This window comes from Microtus oregoni, unplaced genomic scaffold, assembly GCF_018167655.1.
Source record: "Microtus oregoni isolate MIOR12 unplaced genomic scaffold, Mior012 000008F_ref0000371, whole genome shotgun sequence".
Lineage (NCBI taxonomy): Eukaryota > Metazoa > Chordata > Mammalia > Rodentia > Cricetidae > Microtus > Microtus oregoni.
The window spans coordinates 55,038,967-55,060,132 of NW_024543067.1; the positions used below are offsets into that span (position 1 = coordinate 55,038,967).

At 37.3% G+C, this 21,166-nt stretch overlaps 1 protein-coding gene across 1 annotated transcript; it reads right to left on the bottom strand.

Moving 5' to 3' along the window:
- Positions 1–5,433: 5,433 nt before the first annotated feature.
- Positions 5,434–6,387, bottom strand: LOC121451412 (olfactory receptor 1537-like). The gene has a single exon (XM_041656862.1). It carries the CDS (start codon positions 6,385–6,387, stop codon positions 5,434–5,436), a length of 954 nt encoding a protein of 317 aa, XP_041512796.1.
- Between the last annotated feature and the right edge of the window lie 14,779 nt (positions 6,388–21,166).

Sequence of the window (21,166 nt, forward strand, 5' to 3'; positions counted from 1 at the left end):
GGTTTTCAGATGCTGAAAAAATAACAGTGGTGATGACATGGAGAGAAATGAAAGAAATTCAAGATATGATTAACGAAGTAATCATTATTTTCCCTCTTTGTATTGACAATTCTACTCTCCATCTATATGTGCATATGTTTCTACTTACTTCTCTCTCCTATCTTTATTCCTTTTTTCTATCTCTTAATTTCCCCATTTCCAACCATCTGATAAATTGTTTTAATTTTATTTACTCATACCTTCTCTTCTAAATACTAAAGAAAAAGAACAGCATGGTGCATTGTATGCAGATTTTTCACAGAAAAAAATTCAAAAACTATAATAGTGGGAAACCAAAAAGAAAATTGCACTCAATATAAACTAATACAATTAATATGAAATCAGATTTCAAGCTAAACACATCTTATCTCAATTGTGGCTCATAAAGAAAGATACACATTGAAGTTTGTGATCAACTTCAGTGTGTTCATTAATGATACTACAGAAAACTGCGAATCTTAGCCATGATTCACTATAAAGGACATGAGTCATTAGAGAACATTATTTTAAATAGAGCGTTGTATAAGATGCCTCTAATATTTGCATTGTGGTTTTGTTTTGCCTTTGGCATACCAGATTATACATTCCACTCATTCTCTTCATGTCCTTTTCTTGCAAACATGAAAAGATTTATGTTAAAGCACTGGTACCAATGCAAAACATTAAGTCAAAAGCCTTCAGAAAGCTTGGGTGTCATCATGATTAATTGGCACAACTTCTTTTCCTAATGTAAACCACATTTCACAAGAAACAGAAATTTAGGAAAGAACCCACCTATTGTACAGAACTTGAGTGACGGTGCCTGAGTCCAGTGGCAGTTGTGCTGACTACTAACCTGAGCTTGATTGCAGGTTGATATTTACAGTCTCTGTAGCTCCTTGGGGTTTTAACAATAAAATGTATTCATTAATAACTTTTTTAATATCATATGATTACATGGCAGCACAAATCCTTAAGGGGAAGACCTACCTGATGAAAAATTTTATTCAGGTTATTAACTCAGGCAGAGGGCCAAATAGAAACCATGTTCTTCAGTTCCATGGTTTTTGTGCTGACATTCAATAACATATTGTGCAAACTCCCATGCCTACTAATTTAATTTAATACCTGTGATAGCAGTAATATGAATAGTGTGATTATGTGTTTTAGTTTATAAAAATATTAGCATATATAAATAATTAATTTCCGATATGTGAATATGATCATATCATTAATTCACACAAATGCAAAAATCAGGTTAACTATGGATTGGTATCTTATATGACTCAGAAAATTAAAATTAATTTTTTAAATTTTATTTTTCATTCAACAGCATAATATACTGTACATAATTAGATACAAGTTGATAATTCATTCTTGGTATTAGGGTTTAGTATATATTTGGCATAAATAAGATGCACATATTTATTTTTTGAAATTCAACTTCTATCATGATAGTCATGACAAAGTTTGGTTTAGGAAGATCATATATCAGTATAAAATGAAACAAGAGCATGCACAACATTGTGCTCATCTGGATATACCTGAAAATATTTCTTATAGTATTAAGAAATATATAAAGGAGTTGACTCTCAACACAAAGCAATAATAGTTACTAGCTTCAGACCCATACATTGCCCAATCTATAAGTAATACAGGGAAGAAATCAACAAACCATGTTCAGGTGTAATGGCACTATAATTTAAATTGACTGAACATAAATACACTCATAATACACATATTTACCCATATTTCATAGCACTTTCTACAAATATGAGCATGATTTAGAAAATTAAGCAAATATAAAATTCAAGATACCTTAATATATAGGAAATTTTAAATTTAAAATTTGCACAGAGACATATATTTTGTACAAATATTTTGCCATCAATAAAAAATGTAATTCATTGAATTAAATGAAAATGAAAATTTAAAAATGTAATAACCCAACGATGCAATTCTAGTATTAAGAAAAACAAGAATAATGTCACAGGTCAGTGAAAGTTAAAACATTGTTATAAAAGATAAAATTATATTTACAAACTATATATTACAAAAAATGAATAAACTAGAAGGTACACTGAATGGAGTAATCCAGGCTCAGACAGAAAAATTACCTTTTCTTTTCTTTGATTGATTTATTTATTTTTATGTATGTGTGTATATTGTTTTTTTTAATTTTTTTTAAAATTTATTTATTTATTAAAGATTTCTGTCTCTTCCCCGCCACCGCCTCCCATTTCCCCCCCCTCCTCCAATCAAGTCCCCCTCCCTCATCAGCCCGAAGAGCAAACAGGGTTCCCTGCCCTGTGGGAAGTCCAAGGAACCCCCACCTCCATCCAGGTCTAGTAAGGTGAGCATCCAAACTGCCTAGGCTCCCACAAAGCCAGTACGTGCAGTAGGATCAAAAACTCATTGCCATTGTTCTTGAGTTCTCAGTAGTCCTCATTGGCTCCTTTAAATTCTCATTTTTACTTTCCTATCTCCTGGTTGCTACTGACCAGAACTTCCATCCAAAATACACACATACCGGACAGAAATCTCAAGGTATCTGTGTATTTTGGATGGAAGTTCTGGTCAGTAGCAACCAGAAGATAGGAAAGTAAAAATGAGAATTTAAAGGAGTCTTAAGGTCAATGGGAGTGAGTTGATAAAACACATGTGATATGAATGTAGGAGAAAGACAAAGTGGAGAAATGTATGCCTGGGTAGAACCAGTGAAAATATTATATTGTTTTGATAAAATTAATTTTAAATATTTATAAAATTATGTATCTGTATGAATAAATTAATACAGAAAAGAATATGTGTCTAACATGGATCTTGTAGCTTACAAACTTTAAATTAGTTATATCAATAAATTACCTTTTTATCAAGCTGCTCCAATAATAATGTGCTTCTTTTTATTTTAAATAATTCTGAAACATATAGGGAAAATTTATGGAGTACTACAAAAATATATGAGGATGTAAGGACTTTCTGATTAAGAAACACCTGAGACTGCTAAGAAACTGAAACCAAAAATTTACAAATGGCTCAGTATAAAAGGGAAAAGCTTTTTGTATAACAAATGAAACTGTCAATCAAGTGTATAGGTACTTTGAATAATGAGAGAAAATCATTGTTATGGATGCATCTGGCATTAAGATCATTAATATACTGACACTAATATACTGACATTAATATACTGACTCTCGCATTGAATGAATAGAACAAGACAGAAATTAAAACTTTATAAAACTGAATTAGTGTGAACACACAGCTTACCTAAAGAAATGGAGCACAATGAATTCAGTTTTAAAAGATAACCTCATAGAACTAAATACTTACATTGAAAAAATCTTATATTAGCAACTGAAAATAGATTCCTTTCTCATACAATATATCCTGATGACAGTCTCCCCCTCTTTTCACTCCTCCCCCTTGCCCCTACCTCCCTTTTCCCAAAGATCCATTATCTTCCATTTTCTCTTCAGAAAAGAGCAGACCTTCAGGGGATAACAACTAAACAGGATGAAACAGTATACAATATTGAGGATGAACACTAAAAATAAATTCCACTCTTTCTTTAAACATTTACTATTGAAATTATGTTTTTTTTTTATAAATTCTGAGGTCTTCAGCACACTTCCAATCAAAAATTGATCAATTTCTGCATTATCCTGTGCTAGATGACCTTGCAGACACAAATGGGATTGGACATGTGTTATGTACATGAGACAGAGCCTATTCCTGATTGTATCTTGAACCTGTATGAATAATGAAGTTAATTCTGTATCATGTGGTATAAATTCAGCAGTTTCAAAATGCAAAACAACTCTTTCTGCATATTGTAAATCAGTAACTATATTGAGAATTTCTTTAAAATTCCTTAGTACCTTAAGAATAGCATATAATTCTGCCTTTCAGAGAAAATTATTAGGGCTTTGTTCTACCTTACTTAATTCTTCTGATTTGTAACTTGCCTTTCCTCATTTATTTACATCAGTATAGAATGTACAGGCTCCAGTTATTGGTGTGTTATGTACAATGCATGGAGGAACCCAGTAGTTGGCTTTATAAGGTTAATTCAATCACTTTTTGAATAATTGTTATTAATCTCTTCTAAAGAATTAGCACAAACTCTTTACCAAGGTTCATTGTTTTTGCCATATTTTTTTTAATTTATCAGTAGTAAAAGGTACTATAGTCTCTGATGGGTCTATTCCTGCTAGTTGACAAAGTCTCAGTTTTCCTTTTATGATTATTTCAAAGACATATAAACATAAGTTTATAGTTTTTACTTGGTTTATGTGATAAAAGATCCATTCCAAAATAATATCTTCCCTTCACATTAAAATTCCTGTAGGGGAAATTCTGGAAGGCCATATGACTATAATGTAATTATGATTTGGATTCACCCTATGCACATGGGCCTTCTGTAATTTTTCTTTAACAGAAATCTATTCCTTTTCAGCTTCAGCTGTTAATTCTCTGAAACAATTTAAGTCTTTATCACCGCCCAAGGTTTTGTTTAAATGAACTATTACTTCAGGTGTTATCCCAACAGCTGGTCAAAGACTGGAAATGTCTCCTAACAATCTTTGAAATTCATTAAGAGTCTGCAATCTGTCTCTCCTAGTTTGTGCCTTTTGTGTTCTAGTTTTCTGTAAACCAATTTTATAACCTAGGTAATTGACAGAATCTCCTGTCTGTATTTTTTTAGAAGCAATTTGTAATCTCCATTTTGGGAAAACTTTCTTTACTTCTTCATATATCCTTTCTAAAGTATCTACATTTTAATTAGATAATAAAATGCCATCCATACAATGGTAAATTATAAATTTAGGAAATTGTATGCATTTTATAGAGTTAATGATGGCTAAGAACAGAATCAGTCTTCCAGTGGATAAATCCCCTAATATGTATGTATGTATGTATGTATGTATATGCATATATATATATATATACACATATATTATATTTGAATTAAAGAAAAGAGATTTGAGATCTTTAATTTGAGAAAAAGGCAGGGAAACATTAGAGGGATTAGAGGGAGATGAGGGAATGATGCAAATATAACACTTACATATAAAATTCCAAAAATGAATTAAAGATATAAAAAAATCAAGATTGTTGGAATTAATAAAGAAGTTAAAAATTTTTAAAGTAATAATTATAAAAATTAATATATATCATGAATAGTTAGTCATTTGAAAAATATGATTTCAAGTCATCCTTACTATTGGTTTGCTTTATTCTGTGAAACAGGGGAGAAAATATGTACATTGAAAATTGAATTTGAAATTTCTAACTAAAAATTATCAAAGTGTCCTAGCAAATGAATAATAATTCCTTCAACTAGAATAAAATTAATCATATCAACTCAAACTATGTATTTGTGGATAACTTTTTTCTAATGAATAATCTTTCACATTACTTCTGAAACATGAATTTTTTTCTTTGAAGTATTTTCTTCAAGGCAACACTGACATCCTTATTTCTCAGGCTGTAGATCAATGGGTTCAGCATAGGAACAACAGTAGTATAAAACACAGATGACACTTTCCCTTTGTCCATCAAATTCACTGATGATGGCTGTAAGTACATGAATGCAACAGAACCAAAGAAGACAGCAACAGCAGAGATGTGGGAGCTACAGGTGCTGAAGGCTTTGGACCTTCCTTCTTTGGATTTTATCCTGAGGATGCTGGCAATAATGGAGATGTAGGAAGCAGTAATGGTGAGAGTTGGGACAAAGATGTTCACTATACTAAATATTAGAATCAAAGATTCATTAATAAAGGTATTAGAGCATGCAAGCTTCAAGAGGGGAAGAAGATCACAGAAATAGTGGTTGATGACATCTAACTTGCAGAACTGAATCCTTATCATGAAGCCCGTGTGAACTGATGCATTGAACACACTAAAAATATACACTCCTGAAATCAAGGAACTATAAATCTGATAGGTCATGGTTACATTGTATAGCAGCGGTTTACAGATGGCCACATAGCGGTCATATGCCATTGCAGCTAATGTATAACTCTCCGCTATGCCAAATATGACAAAGAAATAGAGCTGAGTCATGCATCCACAGTAGGAGATGAGGTTCTTCTTTGTCACAAAGCTCACCAGCATTTTAGGGATGACAACTGTGGACTGACAGAAGTCAATGAAGGACAGACTGCTAAGGAAATAGTACATGGGATTTTGCAGGTGGGAACTGAATACAATCAGTGTGATCATGCCCAGATTTCCTGCTACAGTGACCACATAGATTCCAATGAAGAGGAGGAAGAGGGGCATCTGGAGTTCTGGTTTCTCTGAGAGCCCAGCCAAGAAGAACTCAGTTACTGTGCAATGGTTTCCTGCTGCTATGTTCTTCATCCAGATCCTGAAGGAGTAAAAGAATTGTGTAAGCCAGGTAGTGGTAGTTGTCTGTGATCCCATTACTAGGGGGGCAGTAGCAGGCAAATTTCTGTAAGTTCAAGGCCAGCCTGGTCAACCAAGCTAGTTCTAGGAAATGACAGGCTACACAAAGAAATACTTTCCCAAATAACATATATGGGTGCATGTATGTGTGCATGATCTATTTATATGTGCTATGTGTATACATATGTATGTATGTATTCATATATATATATATACACACATAGAGAGAGAGAGAGAGAGAGAGAGAGAGAGAAAGAGACGCAGAGAGAGAGATGTTCATATTGTCAGAGTGAATTTATTGTTATTTTCCATGTACAAAAAGTACACATAAAAATTGTTTCTGCCTTAGAATAATTTGCTCATTATGTAATTACGTTAATGGATCATTTAGAGAAATAAAATTTATCTTTTATTACTAATTTTAAGCTTATCCTTAAAAATAAGGGTATATTATATGAAAATATGAATGCATTTTAAATCAAATATTTTCACTGTGATCAAGCTTTGATAATTTTTGTGATTTCAAAGCAAAGTTCATAATCTGAGTGGGTAGCAGTGAGGAAAAGTGACAGACAGGCTTGAGGAAGCAAATTTCCCTAAAAACAGAATTATCAAAAATCTAATTTCTCCAGAGGATTTGTGGGTTTCTTATTTCAAAAATTTCCATTGTTTCTCTAATTTTAAGAGACACAAAGTCTTTAAATTTACAAATGTGAAGATTAAATGACATCTGGAGCAACCATTACATGAGGTACTGAATACACGGTGCTCCTAGGATTATGTACTAGATACATGGTGCTCCATTAGGAAGAGGTTTCTGTTTGTAACCCAGTTTTTAAGAGGAACAGAGTCAGTTAGCAGTGGTTAAATAGTGAGGCCATGGAGACAAAGTGCCTGTGCTCACTCACAGTCACTTACCAATGTTGAATACAATGAATACATTGAATACAATTGAATACATTGAATACAATGAGTTTGTGTTACTTACCATAGAAAGAAATTAGTAATAGTGTCATATTATCATCCAAAAATATCTGCAATATAATTTTGCATTGTTATATCATATTGGAATTTTCTCAAAGGAAAAATTCATTTTCTACACATTAAAATTAGAGGAACCAACTCAGCTCAGTTCATATTTTTCCCTTTATTTCTCAAACTAAGAAAGATTGCAATATAGAAACTCAAACATTAAGGGACAATAAAATGATTATCCTCTATCCTATTGAATTGTGGAAAAATTCATCAATGTTTCCACAAAATGAAACTCTAACTGAATTAGAGGTTAGTTAAAAGGTCAAAAGTTGAAATGTATTTAAAATCTAGACATTTAAGTTTTACAGAGATAACAACACAAATCTCATGAAAGTTCACAGGTTTAAGTAGACGGATAAGATAGAAGGTCTTTAAGAAACTATTGAGGTAAGACTTGGCATCCCTGGAAGATTTCAACTTTAAGATTTCTTATAACCTCACATAAAATTAAAGAAAAGGCAAAACATACAATGCTGCTGATCATAAAATGGGAAAGCCAAAAAATATTAGAGCCAAAATAAAGGAGATGATCTGAGAAAATCTCTCTGGTTATAATGACCCAGCAAAAATATGACTTCACAGTGAGAGTGGCTGCTTCAATGGGCCACAAAAGACTGAGCCTGTTAACAGTTCATCACAGAATTGTTGGGATTGGGGAGGATCTGACACTTCCGCTACCACTGGTCTTTGGGCTACTCATCGATTCTAGAATGAGGCAAACATTGTCTTCAGTTATGTACTTACCAACATGGCCCCCATTCTCCAACAAATAGTTCTAAATTAATGATGACAAAACTGACCTCATTAAGAGGCACAAGTCACAAAACACGGGGAAAATGTTATAAATATGATAAAGATATTTGAGGTGAGGAGAGAGTGTAGTAGGGAGATATGGGACATAAGATGTGTGAGGGTGACAGTGTTCAGAATGTGTGTGTGTGTGTGTGTGTGTGTGTGTTTGTGTGTGATTTATTTTAAGCAGTGATTTTTTTCAGTAAAGCCTGATTTTTTTCTCAGATTTCACATTCTAGAAGTACTCCATTTTCACTAATCCATAAATAACCTCACATAGGTATGCTGATTTTACAAGTTATATTTTTGTATTTTATTTGTTATATCAAATTGTTTTGATCTTTCTGTGCTTCTGTGGTATGATTCTCAGCTGTTAATCTCTTATTGTTTGTTTGATACAAGGGCTCACTCTGCAGCCCAGGCGGGCCCAGAAATCACAATGTTGTTGCCTATTCACTCTGAGTGCTTAGAACTGTGTCACTACACCTGGTACTACTTAATTTTTAAAGTAAAGTTTCAGCCAGTACTTCAACATTTATTAATTTTCATTTCTATAAATGACCTACTAACTCCATTTAAATATAATATCACAATAATTTATATGTTAAAGTTATCATAATTAGAAATGTTTCATATATTCATCATTCCATTGACATTGTAACGTTACAAGTGTTGTGCCTTTTCTAAAGATTTCTTATCTTGAAATGTATCAGGATTTTATCATAGCTATTAAATATATTCTGACATTATAAAGTATTACATTGCAGAGGTTATTTGGTAAGGGTTTTTAATTTTTTTATTTTTTTGTCAAAAATTTCCTACAATATACTTAGATCATAGACAGCCTCTCTCTGAAATCATCAAAGATCTAACCCCTTTGGTGCCATATTTTTTTACCCATAACCCTAGTTTGTGCTGCCTATGTTTGTGAGATGTGGCTTTCACTGGAATATGGGGCAGTGGAGTATGTGCAGCTGTCCTATTGTGTCTGGAGGACATTTTCTTCATATAATCATGCATAATCTTGTGTTAATGAGTGCCCTCTTTATGAGGTTTGGTCAAAGACATGTCATCAACTTCTAAAAAACCAACCAAACAAACAAAAAACAGGCTCTTCTCAATGCTATTGGTTTTACTTCAAAGCTCAATGAAAAGATCCTGTTGCTGAAGGCACTCTGTACTTGATCACAAAGCATGTAGATATCAGGATGGTACCTACCTGAAAGTTTCAATCCTAAATGCTAACTTTCATACTGCTGTAAGTTATTATGGACACCACTGGAGGAGAAAAGCACTAAACACTCTTATCCAGATGTTAAGCCTGTGAGCTAAATAACATCTGGACTGACAAACTTTGTACTATGGAGGCATTAATGTCATGGAAGTATTGAACCATTTTCTGGTCTATAAAATGAAACTTACACTTGAATATATAAATATATATATGTGTGTGTGTGTGTGTGTGTGTGTATATATATATATATATATATATATATTAGCTTTTAATCAGATATAAAACACATATGAAGATGAGGCATGTATTATTTTCCAAATATTTTATCTATCAAACTTATCAAAGATGATTACAATATTAATAAAAATGTACCAATGGAAAATGCAAACATGTTGATGAACAAAAGCAAAACTTATTGCATTTTTTGTTTATACTATTAGCCTCATTCCCAAGATTCGGGATCAACCTACCCCTGGACCCAGCAATACCACTCGTGGGAATATACCCAAGAGAGGCCCTATCATACAGCAAAACTATATGCTCAACTATGTTCATAGCAGCATTGTTTGTAATAGCCAGAATCTGGAAAAAACCTAGATGCCCTTCAATGGAAGAATGGATGAAGAAAGTATGGAATATATACATATTAGAGTACTACTCAGCAGTAAAAAAACAAGGACTTCTTGAATTTTGCATACAAATGGATGGAAATAGAAAACACTATCCTGAGTGAGGTAAGCCAGACCCCCCCAAAAAAAATGAACATGGGATGTACTCACTCATATTTGGTTTCTAGCCATAAATAAAGGACATTGAGCCTATAATTCACCATCCTAGAGAAGCTAAATAAGAAGGTGAACCCCAGGTACTGAGGAGTTCCATCTAGACGGGTGAGTGTGCTATCCAGGGGCGGATTGTCCCGGAAGAGAGCACAGGCCCCCCTCCCCAGCCCCTTCTGCAGGGCTGTCTTTCTTACACCCGACCCCCCCACACACACACACAAGCCTGCGTTTTCTGCTAGGTCCTTTGCTCAGGAACAGTTTTCTGCTCCTATACTAAGGCTACCCACCCAGAGAGGTGAGTGCCTGCCTACCGGGCAGGCCTCAAGGACCCCGAAAGGGAGCGTGGGCACCTTCTGCTTGTGCTCCAGGGGTGCCTGTGAACCCCTGGATCTTGTCCCACCTCCCCAGTTTTTTCCTTTCGTCCCCGCATCATCCGGCTACCAGGTGGCCCTGTTTAGGTACTGAGGAGTTCCACCTGGACAGGTGAGTGTATGCAACCCAGGGGCAGATTGTCCCGGAAGAGACTACAACCCCCCCTCCCCCAGCTACTTCTGCAGGGCTGTCTTTCTTACACCCGACCCCCCCCCCCAAGCCTGCCTTATCTGCTAGGTCCTTTGCTCAGAAACAGTTTTCTGCTCCTACACTAAGGCTACCCACACAGAGAGGTGAGTGCCTGCCTACCGGGCAGGCCTCAAGGAAGCCCCCCCACAAAGGGAGCACTCACACCTTCAGCTTTTGCGGCAGGGTGTCCTGTGTTCTACTCGTCCCTGCCCTGCCCCCCAAGTTCTCCATTTTATCCGCGGGTCATTGGATTACCAGGCATCTATGTTTCGGTGCTGAGGAGTTCCATCTGGACTGGACGGTTCCTGCTTCTACACTGAAGAGTTATGACCAGAGAGTCAGTCACAGCAAAGACTGGACCAAGACACCAGGCCTCTCCTGGCTCCATTTGAAGGAAGAGATGGGAAGGCGCCAATGCAAGAATTCCTCCAACAACCTGAAAGTCAACATGACATCACCAGAATCCAGGGATCCCGAAATAAGAAGAATTGTACACCCTACTCTAGAAGAATTAGAAGAAAATGACTCAAAAGTGAATTATATGAAAATAACAGAAGACCTTAAACAGGAGGTGAAAAACTGCCATAAACAATTAGAGATCAAAAACAAAAAGGTAGAGGAAATGAATAAAGCACTCAAAGATACCCAAGAAAACCAAGAGAAACAAGAAAAAGCAATCAAACAGGTAAAGGAAGCGAGTCAAGACATGAAGAATGAAATGGAAGTAATGAAGAAAACATAAAGCGAGGGAAGGATGGAGATGGAAAATCTGAGAAAACGAACAGGAAATACAGATACAATTACTACCAACAGATTACAAGAGAGAGAAGAAAGAATTTCAGACACTGAAGATACCATAGAGAAAATAAACACACTGATCAAAGAAAACAGCAAAACCAACAAATTCTCATCACAAAACATTCAGGAAATCTAGGACACAATAAAAAGACCAAACCTAAGAATAATTGGGATAGAAGAAGGAGAAGAAGTACAGCTCAACGGTCCAGAAAATATATTTAATAAAATTATAGAGGAAAACTTTCCCAACATAAAGAAGGATATTCCTTTGAAGGTTCAAGAAGCATACAGAACACCGAATAGACTGGACTAAAAAAAAAATACATCTCCTCGCCATATAATAATCAAAACACAAAACATACAGAATAAAGAAAGAATATTAAGAGCTGCAAAGGAAAAAGGCCAAGTTACTTATAAAGGTAAATCTATCAGACTTACACCTGATTTCTCTATGAAAACAATGAAAGCCAGAAGGTCCTGGATAGATGTACTGCAGAAACTAAGAGATCATGGATGCAAGCCCAGACTACTATACCCAGCCAAGCTCTCTTTCACTATAAATGGAGAAAACAAAATTTTCCAGGATAAAAACAAATTTAAACAATACATAGCCACAAATCCAGCCTTACAGAAAGTAATAGAAGGAAAATCACTAAGCAAGGAGTCCAACAATAACCACAAAACTCAAACATCTAGAGACCCTTCACCAGCACAACTCAAAGAAAGGAAACACACAAACTCAACTACTAAAAAAGTGACCGGAATTAACAACCACTGGTCATTAATATCACTTAATGTCAATGGGCTCAACTCACCTATTAAAAGGCACAGGCTAAGAGATAAGATACAAAAACAGGATCCAACATTCTGCTGTTTAAAAGAAACACACCTTAACCACAAGCCAGGCACCTACTCAGAGTAAAGGGATGGGAAAAGGTTTATCAAGCAAATGGACCTAAGAAACAAGCAGGTGTGGCCATACTAATTTCTAACAAAGTTGTCTTCAAACTTAAATCAATCAGAAGAGATAGAGAGGGACGTTTTATACTCATAACAGGAACAATTCATCAGGATGAAGTCTCAATCCTGAATATCTATGCCCCTAATATAAAAGCACCCACGTACGTAAAAGAAACATTACTAAAACTCAAGGCTGTCATCAAACCGCACACACTAATAGTAGGAGACTTCAACACTCCTCTCTCACCAATGGATAGGTCAATCAGACAGAAACCTAACAGAGAGATAAGAGAATTAATGGAGGTAATGAATCAAATGGACTTAACAGACATCTATAGAACATTCCACCCAAATAGGAAAGAATATACCTTCTTCTCTGCAGCGCATGGAACCTTCTCAAAAATTGACCATATTTTTCGTAACAAAGCAAACTTCCATAGTTACAAAAAAATGTTCGTAACCTCCTGTGTCTTATCAGATCACCATGGATTAAAGTTAGAATTCAACAACAACGCTACCCCCAGAAAGCCTAGAAACTCATGGAAACTGAACAGTCAACTACTAAACCACACCTGAATCAAGGAAGAAAAAAAGAAAGAAATTAAAGTCTTCCTCGAATTCAATGAAAACAAAGAAACAACCTACTCAAACTTATGGGACACTATGAAAGCAGTCCTGAGAGGAAAGTTCATAGCACTAAGTGCCCACTTAAAGAAAACAGAAAAAGCACACATTGGAGACTTAACAGCACACCTGAAAGCTCTAGAAAAAAAAAAAAAAGAAGCAGATTCACCTAGGAGGAGTAGACGACTGGAAATAATCAAACTGAGGGCTGAAATCAACAAAAAACAATCCAAAGAATCAATGAAACAAAAAGCTGGTTCCTGGAGAAAATCAACAAGATTGATAAACCCCTATCCAAACTAATCAAATTGCAGAGAGAGAATATGCAAATTAATAGGATCAGAAATGAAAAGGGGGACATAACCACAGACACAGAGGAAATTCAGAGAATCATTAGATCTTACTACAAAAGCCTGTATGCCACAAAACTGGAAAATGTAAAAGAAATAGACACTTTTTTAGATAAATACCACATACCAAAGTTACACCAGGACCAGGTGAACAATCTAAACAGACCTGTTGGTCGCGAAGAATTAGAAGCTGTTATCAAAAACCTCCCTACCAAAAAAAGCCCAGGACCAGATGGTTTCAATGAGGAATTATACCAGAACTTCCAAGAAGACCTAATACCTATATTCCTTAATGTATTTCACAATATAGAAACAGAAGGGTCACTGATATATTCCTTTTATGAAGCTACAGTCACTCTGATACCAAAACCACACAAAGACCCAACCAAGAAAGAGAATTACAGGCCAATCTCATTCATGAATATCGACGCAAAAATCCTCAACAGAATACTGGCAAACCGTATCCAAGAACAGATCCGAAAAATTATCCATTATGATCAAGTAGGCTTCATCCCAGAGATGCAGGGCTGGTTCAACATACGAAAATCTATCCATGTAATCCATCATATAAATAAACTGTAAGAAAAAAACATATGATCATTTCATTAAATGCTGAGAAAGCATTTGACAAAATCCAACATCCCTTTATGATAAAAGTATTGGAGAGATTAGGGATACAAGGGTCATACCTAAATATAATAAAAGCTATATACAGCAAGCCGACAGCTAACATTAAATTAAACGGAGAGAAACTCAAAGCCATCCCACTAAACTCAGGAACACGACAAGGCTGTCCACTCTCTCCATACCTATTCAATATAGTTCTTGAAGTTCTAGCAATAGCAATAAGACAACATAATGGGATCAAGGGGATTCGAATTGGAAAGGAAGAAGTTAAACTTTCGTTATTTGCAGATGATATGATAGTCTACATAAGCGACCGCCAAAACTCCACCAAAGAACTTTTACAGCTGATAAACAGCTTTAGTAATGTGGCAGGATACAAGATCAACTCCAAAAAAATCAGTTGCCCTCTTATGAAGTAATAAGAGCGGTGGGGGGCTGCGTCCCTGGCACCCCAGCTGCCTGGCTAGCTTATGCCCCAAAGTAATTACACAGACACTGTATTCTTTTAAGCACTGCTTGGCCCTTTAGCTCTAGCACTTACAGGCTAATTCTCACATCCCGATCAACCCATCTCTAATAATCTGTGAGAACCGGTCTTACCGGGAAGATTCTAGCCTAGTCCATCCTGGGTCGGAGCTTCATGCCGGGAGCGGGGCATGGCGTCTCTCTCAGGCGTCTGCTCCCTAGAGGAGAGCTGTGAGTCTCTGAACTCACTTCCTCTTCCTCCCAGTATCCTGTTCTGTTTTCTCCTCCCACCTATCTTCTAACCAATAAAATGGGCCAGGGCAGTGCCTTTATTAGCCAATGACCTTCCTCCATCATTTCCCCTTTTTCGGTTTAAACAAAAAAAAAGGCTTTAACATAGCAAAATTACATATAACAAAACAGTTATCAAGTAAAAGTTACAATAATCTTTATCATAACTAAGGAAAACTATAACTATAACTAACTATTCTTAACTCCATCAAAGACTCCAGAAAGATATATTACCTAAGTAAACAAGAACTAAGAAACTTCAAACTCTAGAAATGACAAAGACATCTCGCTGTCTGGACAGTCACCCAAAGTTCTTTTGTACCGTTGGGGCATCCATCTTCAGCCTTCAGGCCCATAGTATCCAGCAGACATATTCATCAAGCAGGAAATTCCAAAGGCAGTCACTATCTGCTTGTCCTGAAGAATGTCTCGCAGACTCTCTCATGAATCAGGAACCCAGAAAGATCATCTCACATTTAGGCAAGTTCAGTAGTCCTCTCTCTGCGGGTTCTCTGTTAACAGTTTATGCAATAGTCCAGGCAAGAACAGTTTCTTGTACAAATGGCTATCAAACTCCATAAGGATCCTCTTTGATGCCCATCTTCCTCTTGAAGTAGATTGGTGCTGCCAGGAGCAGAGTGTCTCATTGTCATGAAAAGTCCTAAGTTATTAAAATATTTTAAATGCCATATTCTGCAGCCTTTGAGAGATATGAAGAATGCCTATCTGAAATATATCTCTATATGTCTAGAAAATCTAACTAACATGACTACAAGCTTTACTATTATCGATGATTATCCATCAACAACCTATACTTCTTAATTATACAGTACATATTTAAATGAACTACACTATCACAATACCTTAATCAAAATCAGAAACATTTATACATATAACAAAATTGACCTTAAATCTCTATCAATAAAGCAAAATCTATACTAATGTAAATTATTCATATCTATATCATATCCCCCTTTAAATGTAAAAGGATGTTTATAAACCATATTTGGGAACATGGGTGCAGTTTTTTCTCTCCAAACTGCTTTCTGCTGAATGGGGGCGTCGTTAATTAGGTCTTTCATGGTATAACCTGTGTGCTAGTTTCATCTCAGTTGGCAGCTGAGCAAAGCAATTTTTTGAAGATGTTTACACCAACCCTTCAGGAGGGCGTGGTCCATCATACCAAATTGGAATAGAAGAAATGAACAGCGTCTCATCCTCTGTGAAAACAAAATAAGAAACTCCTTTCCAAAGTATCATGTCCTTAGATCCAAATTTCAAATTCAAGGCATTTTCAAAATATCTATGTTGGATTAGTTTAGCAGCATTTATAAATAAATATCTTTTAGCATCTGTTGCTCCTTCCTCAGCGTTTAAATTATTTAAAGAGAGCATAATAGCATACAGTATCAAGATTCTCTGTGTATTTTCCATCTTTGTGCAGCTTTGTTTTAACCTCTATTTTGTTTATTTTTACTTTTAACTCTTTGCTTTTTGAGACAGGTTCTCTGTATCTTTGACCTGAAGTAACTCTGTAGACCAGGCTGTCTTTGAACTCTCAGAGATCCGCCTGTCTCTGCCTCCCAGGCATTGGGATTAAAGGTGTACACTACTACACCTTGAACTCACAGAGATCTGTTTGTCTCTGCCTTCTAGGCACTGGGATTAAAGGCGTGTGCTACCACACATAACAATTCTCTTCCTTTTTTTTTTTGTTTTTTACTTTAAGAACTTCAACTTTTAGTCTGCATATATTTTTAACACACTTTAAACCATTCAGAAATTTTTTCTGTCTTTGAATCTCTCTTTACTGTATATCTCTCTTTTTCTGACCACATGAATCTTTAATTTACCAAGCAATATCAGTAGGATTAAAGGTGTGGCTTTGCCAGCTAGATCCAGTCCATTCCTTAGCTTTCCAGCCTCATGACGGATATACAGGCTGTAGCCACGTTTACTGCAACAACTGTATGGCATTTAAGGTCCCTGCCAGCAAGTGAGCTACAACAGACAACACTCAAGTCCTCTCTAGGTAGCCGGCCCTCCTGCCTCAAACAGTCAGAGTTTGCCCTGGCAGGATGGCCCAGAAAGCCGGCATTTTTAAACGGCACAGCTTTTTTACTGCTATGGCTGAAAACCGAAAAGCATGTGTTCAGCTTTTCGTCAACACCGTTTAAGTGTTTCGTGGCAGGACCTCTTAATGAGCTGCAGGCTTTGCAGCTAAAGCTGAGTCAGGAAGCCTCTCTTAGATGAGGCGCTTGCTTGCCTCTAGCAAGCAGAGTAGAACCGAGAAATTGCTGCTACCAAGAAACCAGGCACAATGCTTTCATTTTGTTCTAGAATTACTTCCCAAGCTGTCTCAGGCTTTATGTGGAAGCAGCTGTCCACGTGGGCGCCATATGAAGTAATAAGGGCGACGGTGAGGCTGCGTCCCTGGCACCCCAGCTGCCTGGCTAGCTTATGCCCCAAAGTAATTACACAGACACTGTATTCTTTTAAGCACTGCTTGGCCCTTTAGCTCTAGCACTTACAGGCTAATTCTCACATCCCGATCAACCCATCTCTAATAATCTGTGAGAACCGGTCTTACCGGGAAGATTCTAGCCTAGTCCATCCTGGGTCGGAGCTTCATGCCGGGAGCGGGGCATGGCGTCTCTCTCAGGCGTCTGCTCCCTAGAGGAGAGCTGTGAGTCTCTGAACTCACTTCCTCTTCCTCCCAGTATCCTGTTCTGTTTTCTCCTCCCACCTATCTTCTAACCAATAAAATGGGCCAGGGCAGTGCCTTTATTAGCCAATGACCTTCCTCCATCACTCTTATACACAAAGGATATTGAAGCAGAGAGGGAAATCAGAGAAGCTTCACCTTTCACGATAGCCACAAACAGCATAAAATATTTTGGGGTAACTCTAATCAAGGAAGTAAAAGATCTATTTGACAAAAACTTTAAGGCATTGAAGAAAGAAATTGAAGAGGATACCAGAAAATGGAAGGACCTTCCCTGCTCTTGGATTGGGAGGATCAACAGAGTAAAAATGGCAATTCTACCAAAGGCAATTTATAGATTCAATGCAATCCCCATCAAGGTCCCATCAAAATTCTTCACAGATATTGAGAGGACAATAATCAACTTTATATGGAAAAACCAAAAACCCAGGATAGCCAAAACAATCCTATACAATAAAGGATCTTCTGGAGGCATTACCATCCCTGACTTCAAACTCTATTACAGAGCTACAGTAATGAAAACAGTGTGGAACTGGCATAAAAACAGAGAAGTAGACCAATGGAATCGTATAGAAGACCCAGATTTTAACCCACAAACCTATGAACACTTCATTTTCGATAAAGGAGCTAAAAGTATACAATGGAAGAAAGAAAGCATCTTCAACAAATGGTGCTGGCACAACTTGATGTGAACCTGTAGAAGAATGAAAATAGACCCATATCTCTCACCATGCACAAAACTCAAGTCCAAATGGATTAAAGACCTCAAGATCAGTCCAAACACACTGAACATGATAGAAGAGAATGTGGGAAGTACCCTACAACAGATGGGCACAGGAGATCGCTTCCTAGGTATAACCCCAGCAGCACGGACATTAAGGGCAACATTGAATAAATGGGACCTCCTAAAACTGAATAGTTTCTGTACAGCAAAGGACACTGTCACCAAGACAAAAAGGCAACCTACTGACTGGGAGAAGATCTTCACCAACCCTGCAACAGACAAAGGTCTGATCTCCAAAATATATAGACAACTCAAGAAACAATACTTTAAAATGCTAATTAACCCAATTAAAAAATGGGGCATTGACCTGAACAGAGAATTCTCAACAGAAGAAGTTCAAATGGCTAAAAGACACTTAAGGTCATGCTCAACCTCCTTAGCAATCAGGGAAATGCAAATCAAAACAACTTTGAGATATCATCTTACACCTGTCAGAATGGCTAAAATCAAAAGCACCAATGATGGCCTTTGCTGGAGAGGTTGTGGAGAAAGGGGTACACTCATCCATTGCTGGTGGGAATGCAATCTTATGCAACCACTTTCGAAATCAGTGTTTCAGTTTCTCAGGAAATTCGTGATCAACCTACCCCTGTACCCAGCAATACCACTCATGGGAATATACCCAAGAGATGCCCGATCATATGACAAGAGCATTTGTTCATCTATGTTCATAGTAGTATTATTTGTAATAGCCAGATCCTGGAAACAACCTAGATGTCCTTCAATGGAAGAATGGATGAAGAAAGTATGGAATATATACATATTAGAGTACTACTCAGCAGTAAAAAACAAGGGCTTCTTGAATTTTACATGCAAATGGATGGAAATAGAAAACACTATCCTGAGTGAGGTAAGCCAGACCCAAAAAGATGAACATGGGATGTACTCACTCATAATTGGTTTCTAGCCATAAATAAGGGTCACTGAGTCTACAATTGGTGAACCTAAAGAAGCTAAATAAGAAGGTGCACCCAAGGAAAAACATATAGTTATCCTCTTGCCAATGGGAAGTAAACAAAATTGCTGGGGAGAAAAGTGGGACCTTGGGGGTGGGGTGGGTTGGGGATAAGGGGAGATGGGGAGAGAAAAGTGAGAAGGGGAGGATGGGGGGAACTTGGGGAAACAGGATGATTGGGATAAAGAAAGGCTGGATAGGGGAGTACGGAAGCACAATTCTTAGTTAAGGGAGCCACCTTAGGGCTGACAAGAGACTTGAATCTAGAGTGGCTCCCAGGAGCCCAAGCCGAGGTCCCCAGTTAGTTCCTTGGGCAGATGAGGATAGGGAACCTGTAATGACCCTATCCTATAGCAATACTGACGAATATCTTGCATATCACCATAGAACCTTCATCTGGTGATGGATGGAAATAGAGACAGAGACCCACACTGGAGCACTGGACTGAGCTCCCAAGGTCCCAATGAGGAGCAGAAGGAGGGAGAACATGAGCAAGGAAGTCGGGACCACGAGGGGTGCACCCACCCACTGAGACAGTGGGGCTGATCTATTGGGAGCTCACCAAGGCCAGCTGGACTATGACTGAAAAAGCATGGGATAAAACCGGACTCTCTGAACATGGCGAACAATGAGGGCTGCTGAGAAGCCAAGGACAATGGCACGGGGTTTTGATCCTACTTCATGTTCTGGCTGTGTGGGAGCCTAGCCAGTTTGGATGTTCACCTTCCTAGACATGGACGGAGGGGGGAGGACCTTGGACTTTCCACAGGGCAGGGAACCCTGACTGCTCTTTGTATTGGAGATGGAGGGGGAGAGGAGTGGGGGGAGGGGGAGAATGGTGTGAGGAGGGGGAGGGAAATGGGAGGCTGGGATGAGGGGGAAACTTTTTTTTTCCTTTTTCTCAATAATAAAAAAAAAGAAGGAGAACCCAAAGAAAAACATATAGGCATCCTCCTGAATATTAACCTTCATCAGGCAATGAAAGGGGACAGAGACAGAGACCTACATTGGAGCACCAGACAGAAATCTCAAGGTCCAAATCAGGAGCAGGAGAGAGAGCATGAGCAAGGAACTCAGGACAGCAAGGGGCGCACCCACACACTGAGAAAATGGGGATATTCTATCGGGAACTCACCAAGGCCACCTGGCCTGGGTCTGAAAAAGCATGGGATAAAACCGGACTTGCTGAACATAACAGACAATGAGGACTACTGAGAACTCAAGAACAATAGCAATTGGTTTTTGATCCTACTGCACGTACTGGCTTTGGGGGAGCCTAGGCAGTTTGGATGCTCACCTTACTAGACCTGTATGGAGGTAGGTGGTCCTTGGACATCCCACAGGTCAGGGAACCCTGATTACTCTTCGGGCTGATGAGGGAGGGGGACTTGATCTGGGGAGGGGAGGGAAATGGGAGGCGGTGGCGGGGAGGAGTCAGAAATCTTTAATAAATAAATAAATTTTTAAAAAAGAAAAAAAAAAGAAAGCAGAATCTCTACTGAAGAGCTCCAATGTAATCTCTAGCTCTTCTTATCTAGCTCATCTCCACAACAGTAAATAATTTGTTCCTATTATGTTTCTAGAATTAATGACTATGAATATTATACCCACTGTCCACATGGTCTACTAAGTTGCATTAAATAAGTCAGTGTCATGACCTCCTCTCTCATTATTGTATTTGGAAATTGAGTTATATTGTAGATAGACTGGTAGCTTATACAAGCATTAATATGTTTACAAAACTTTTATTT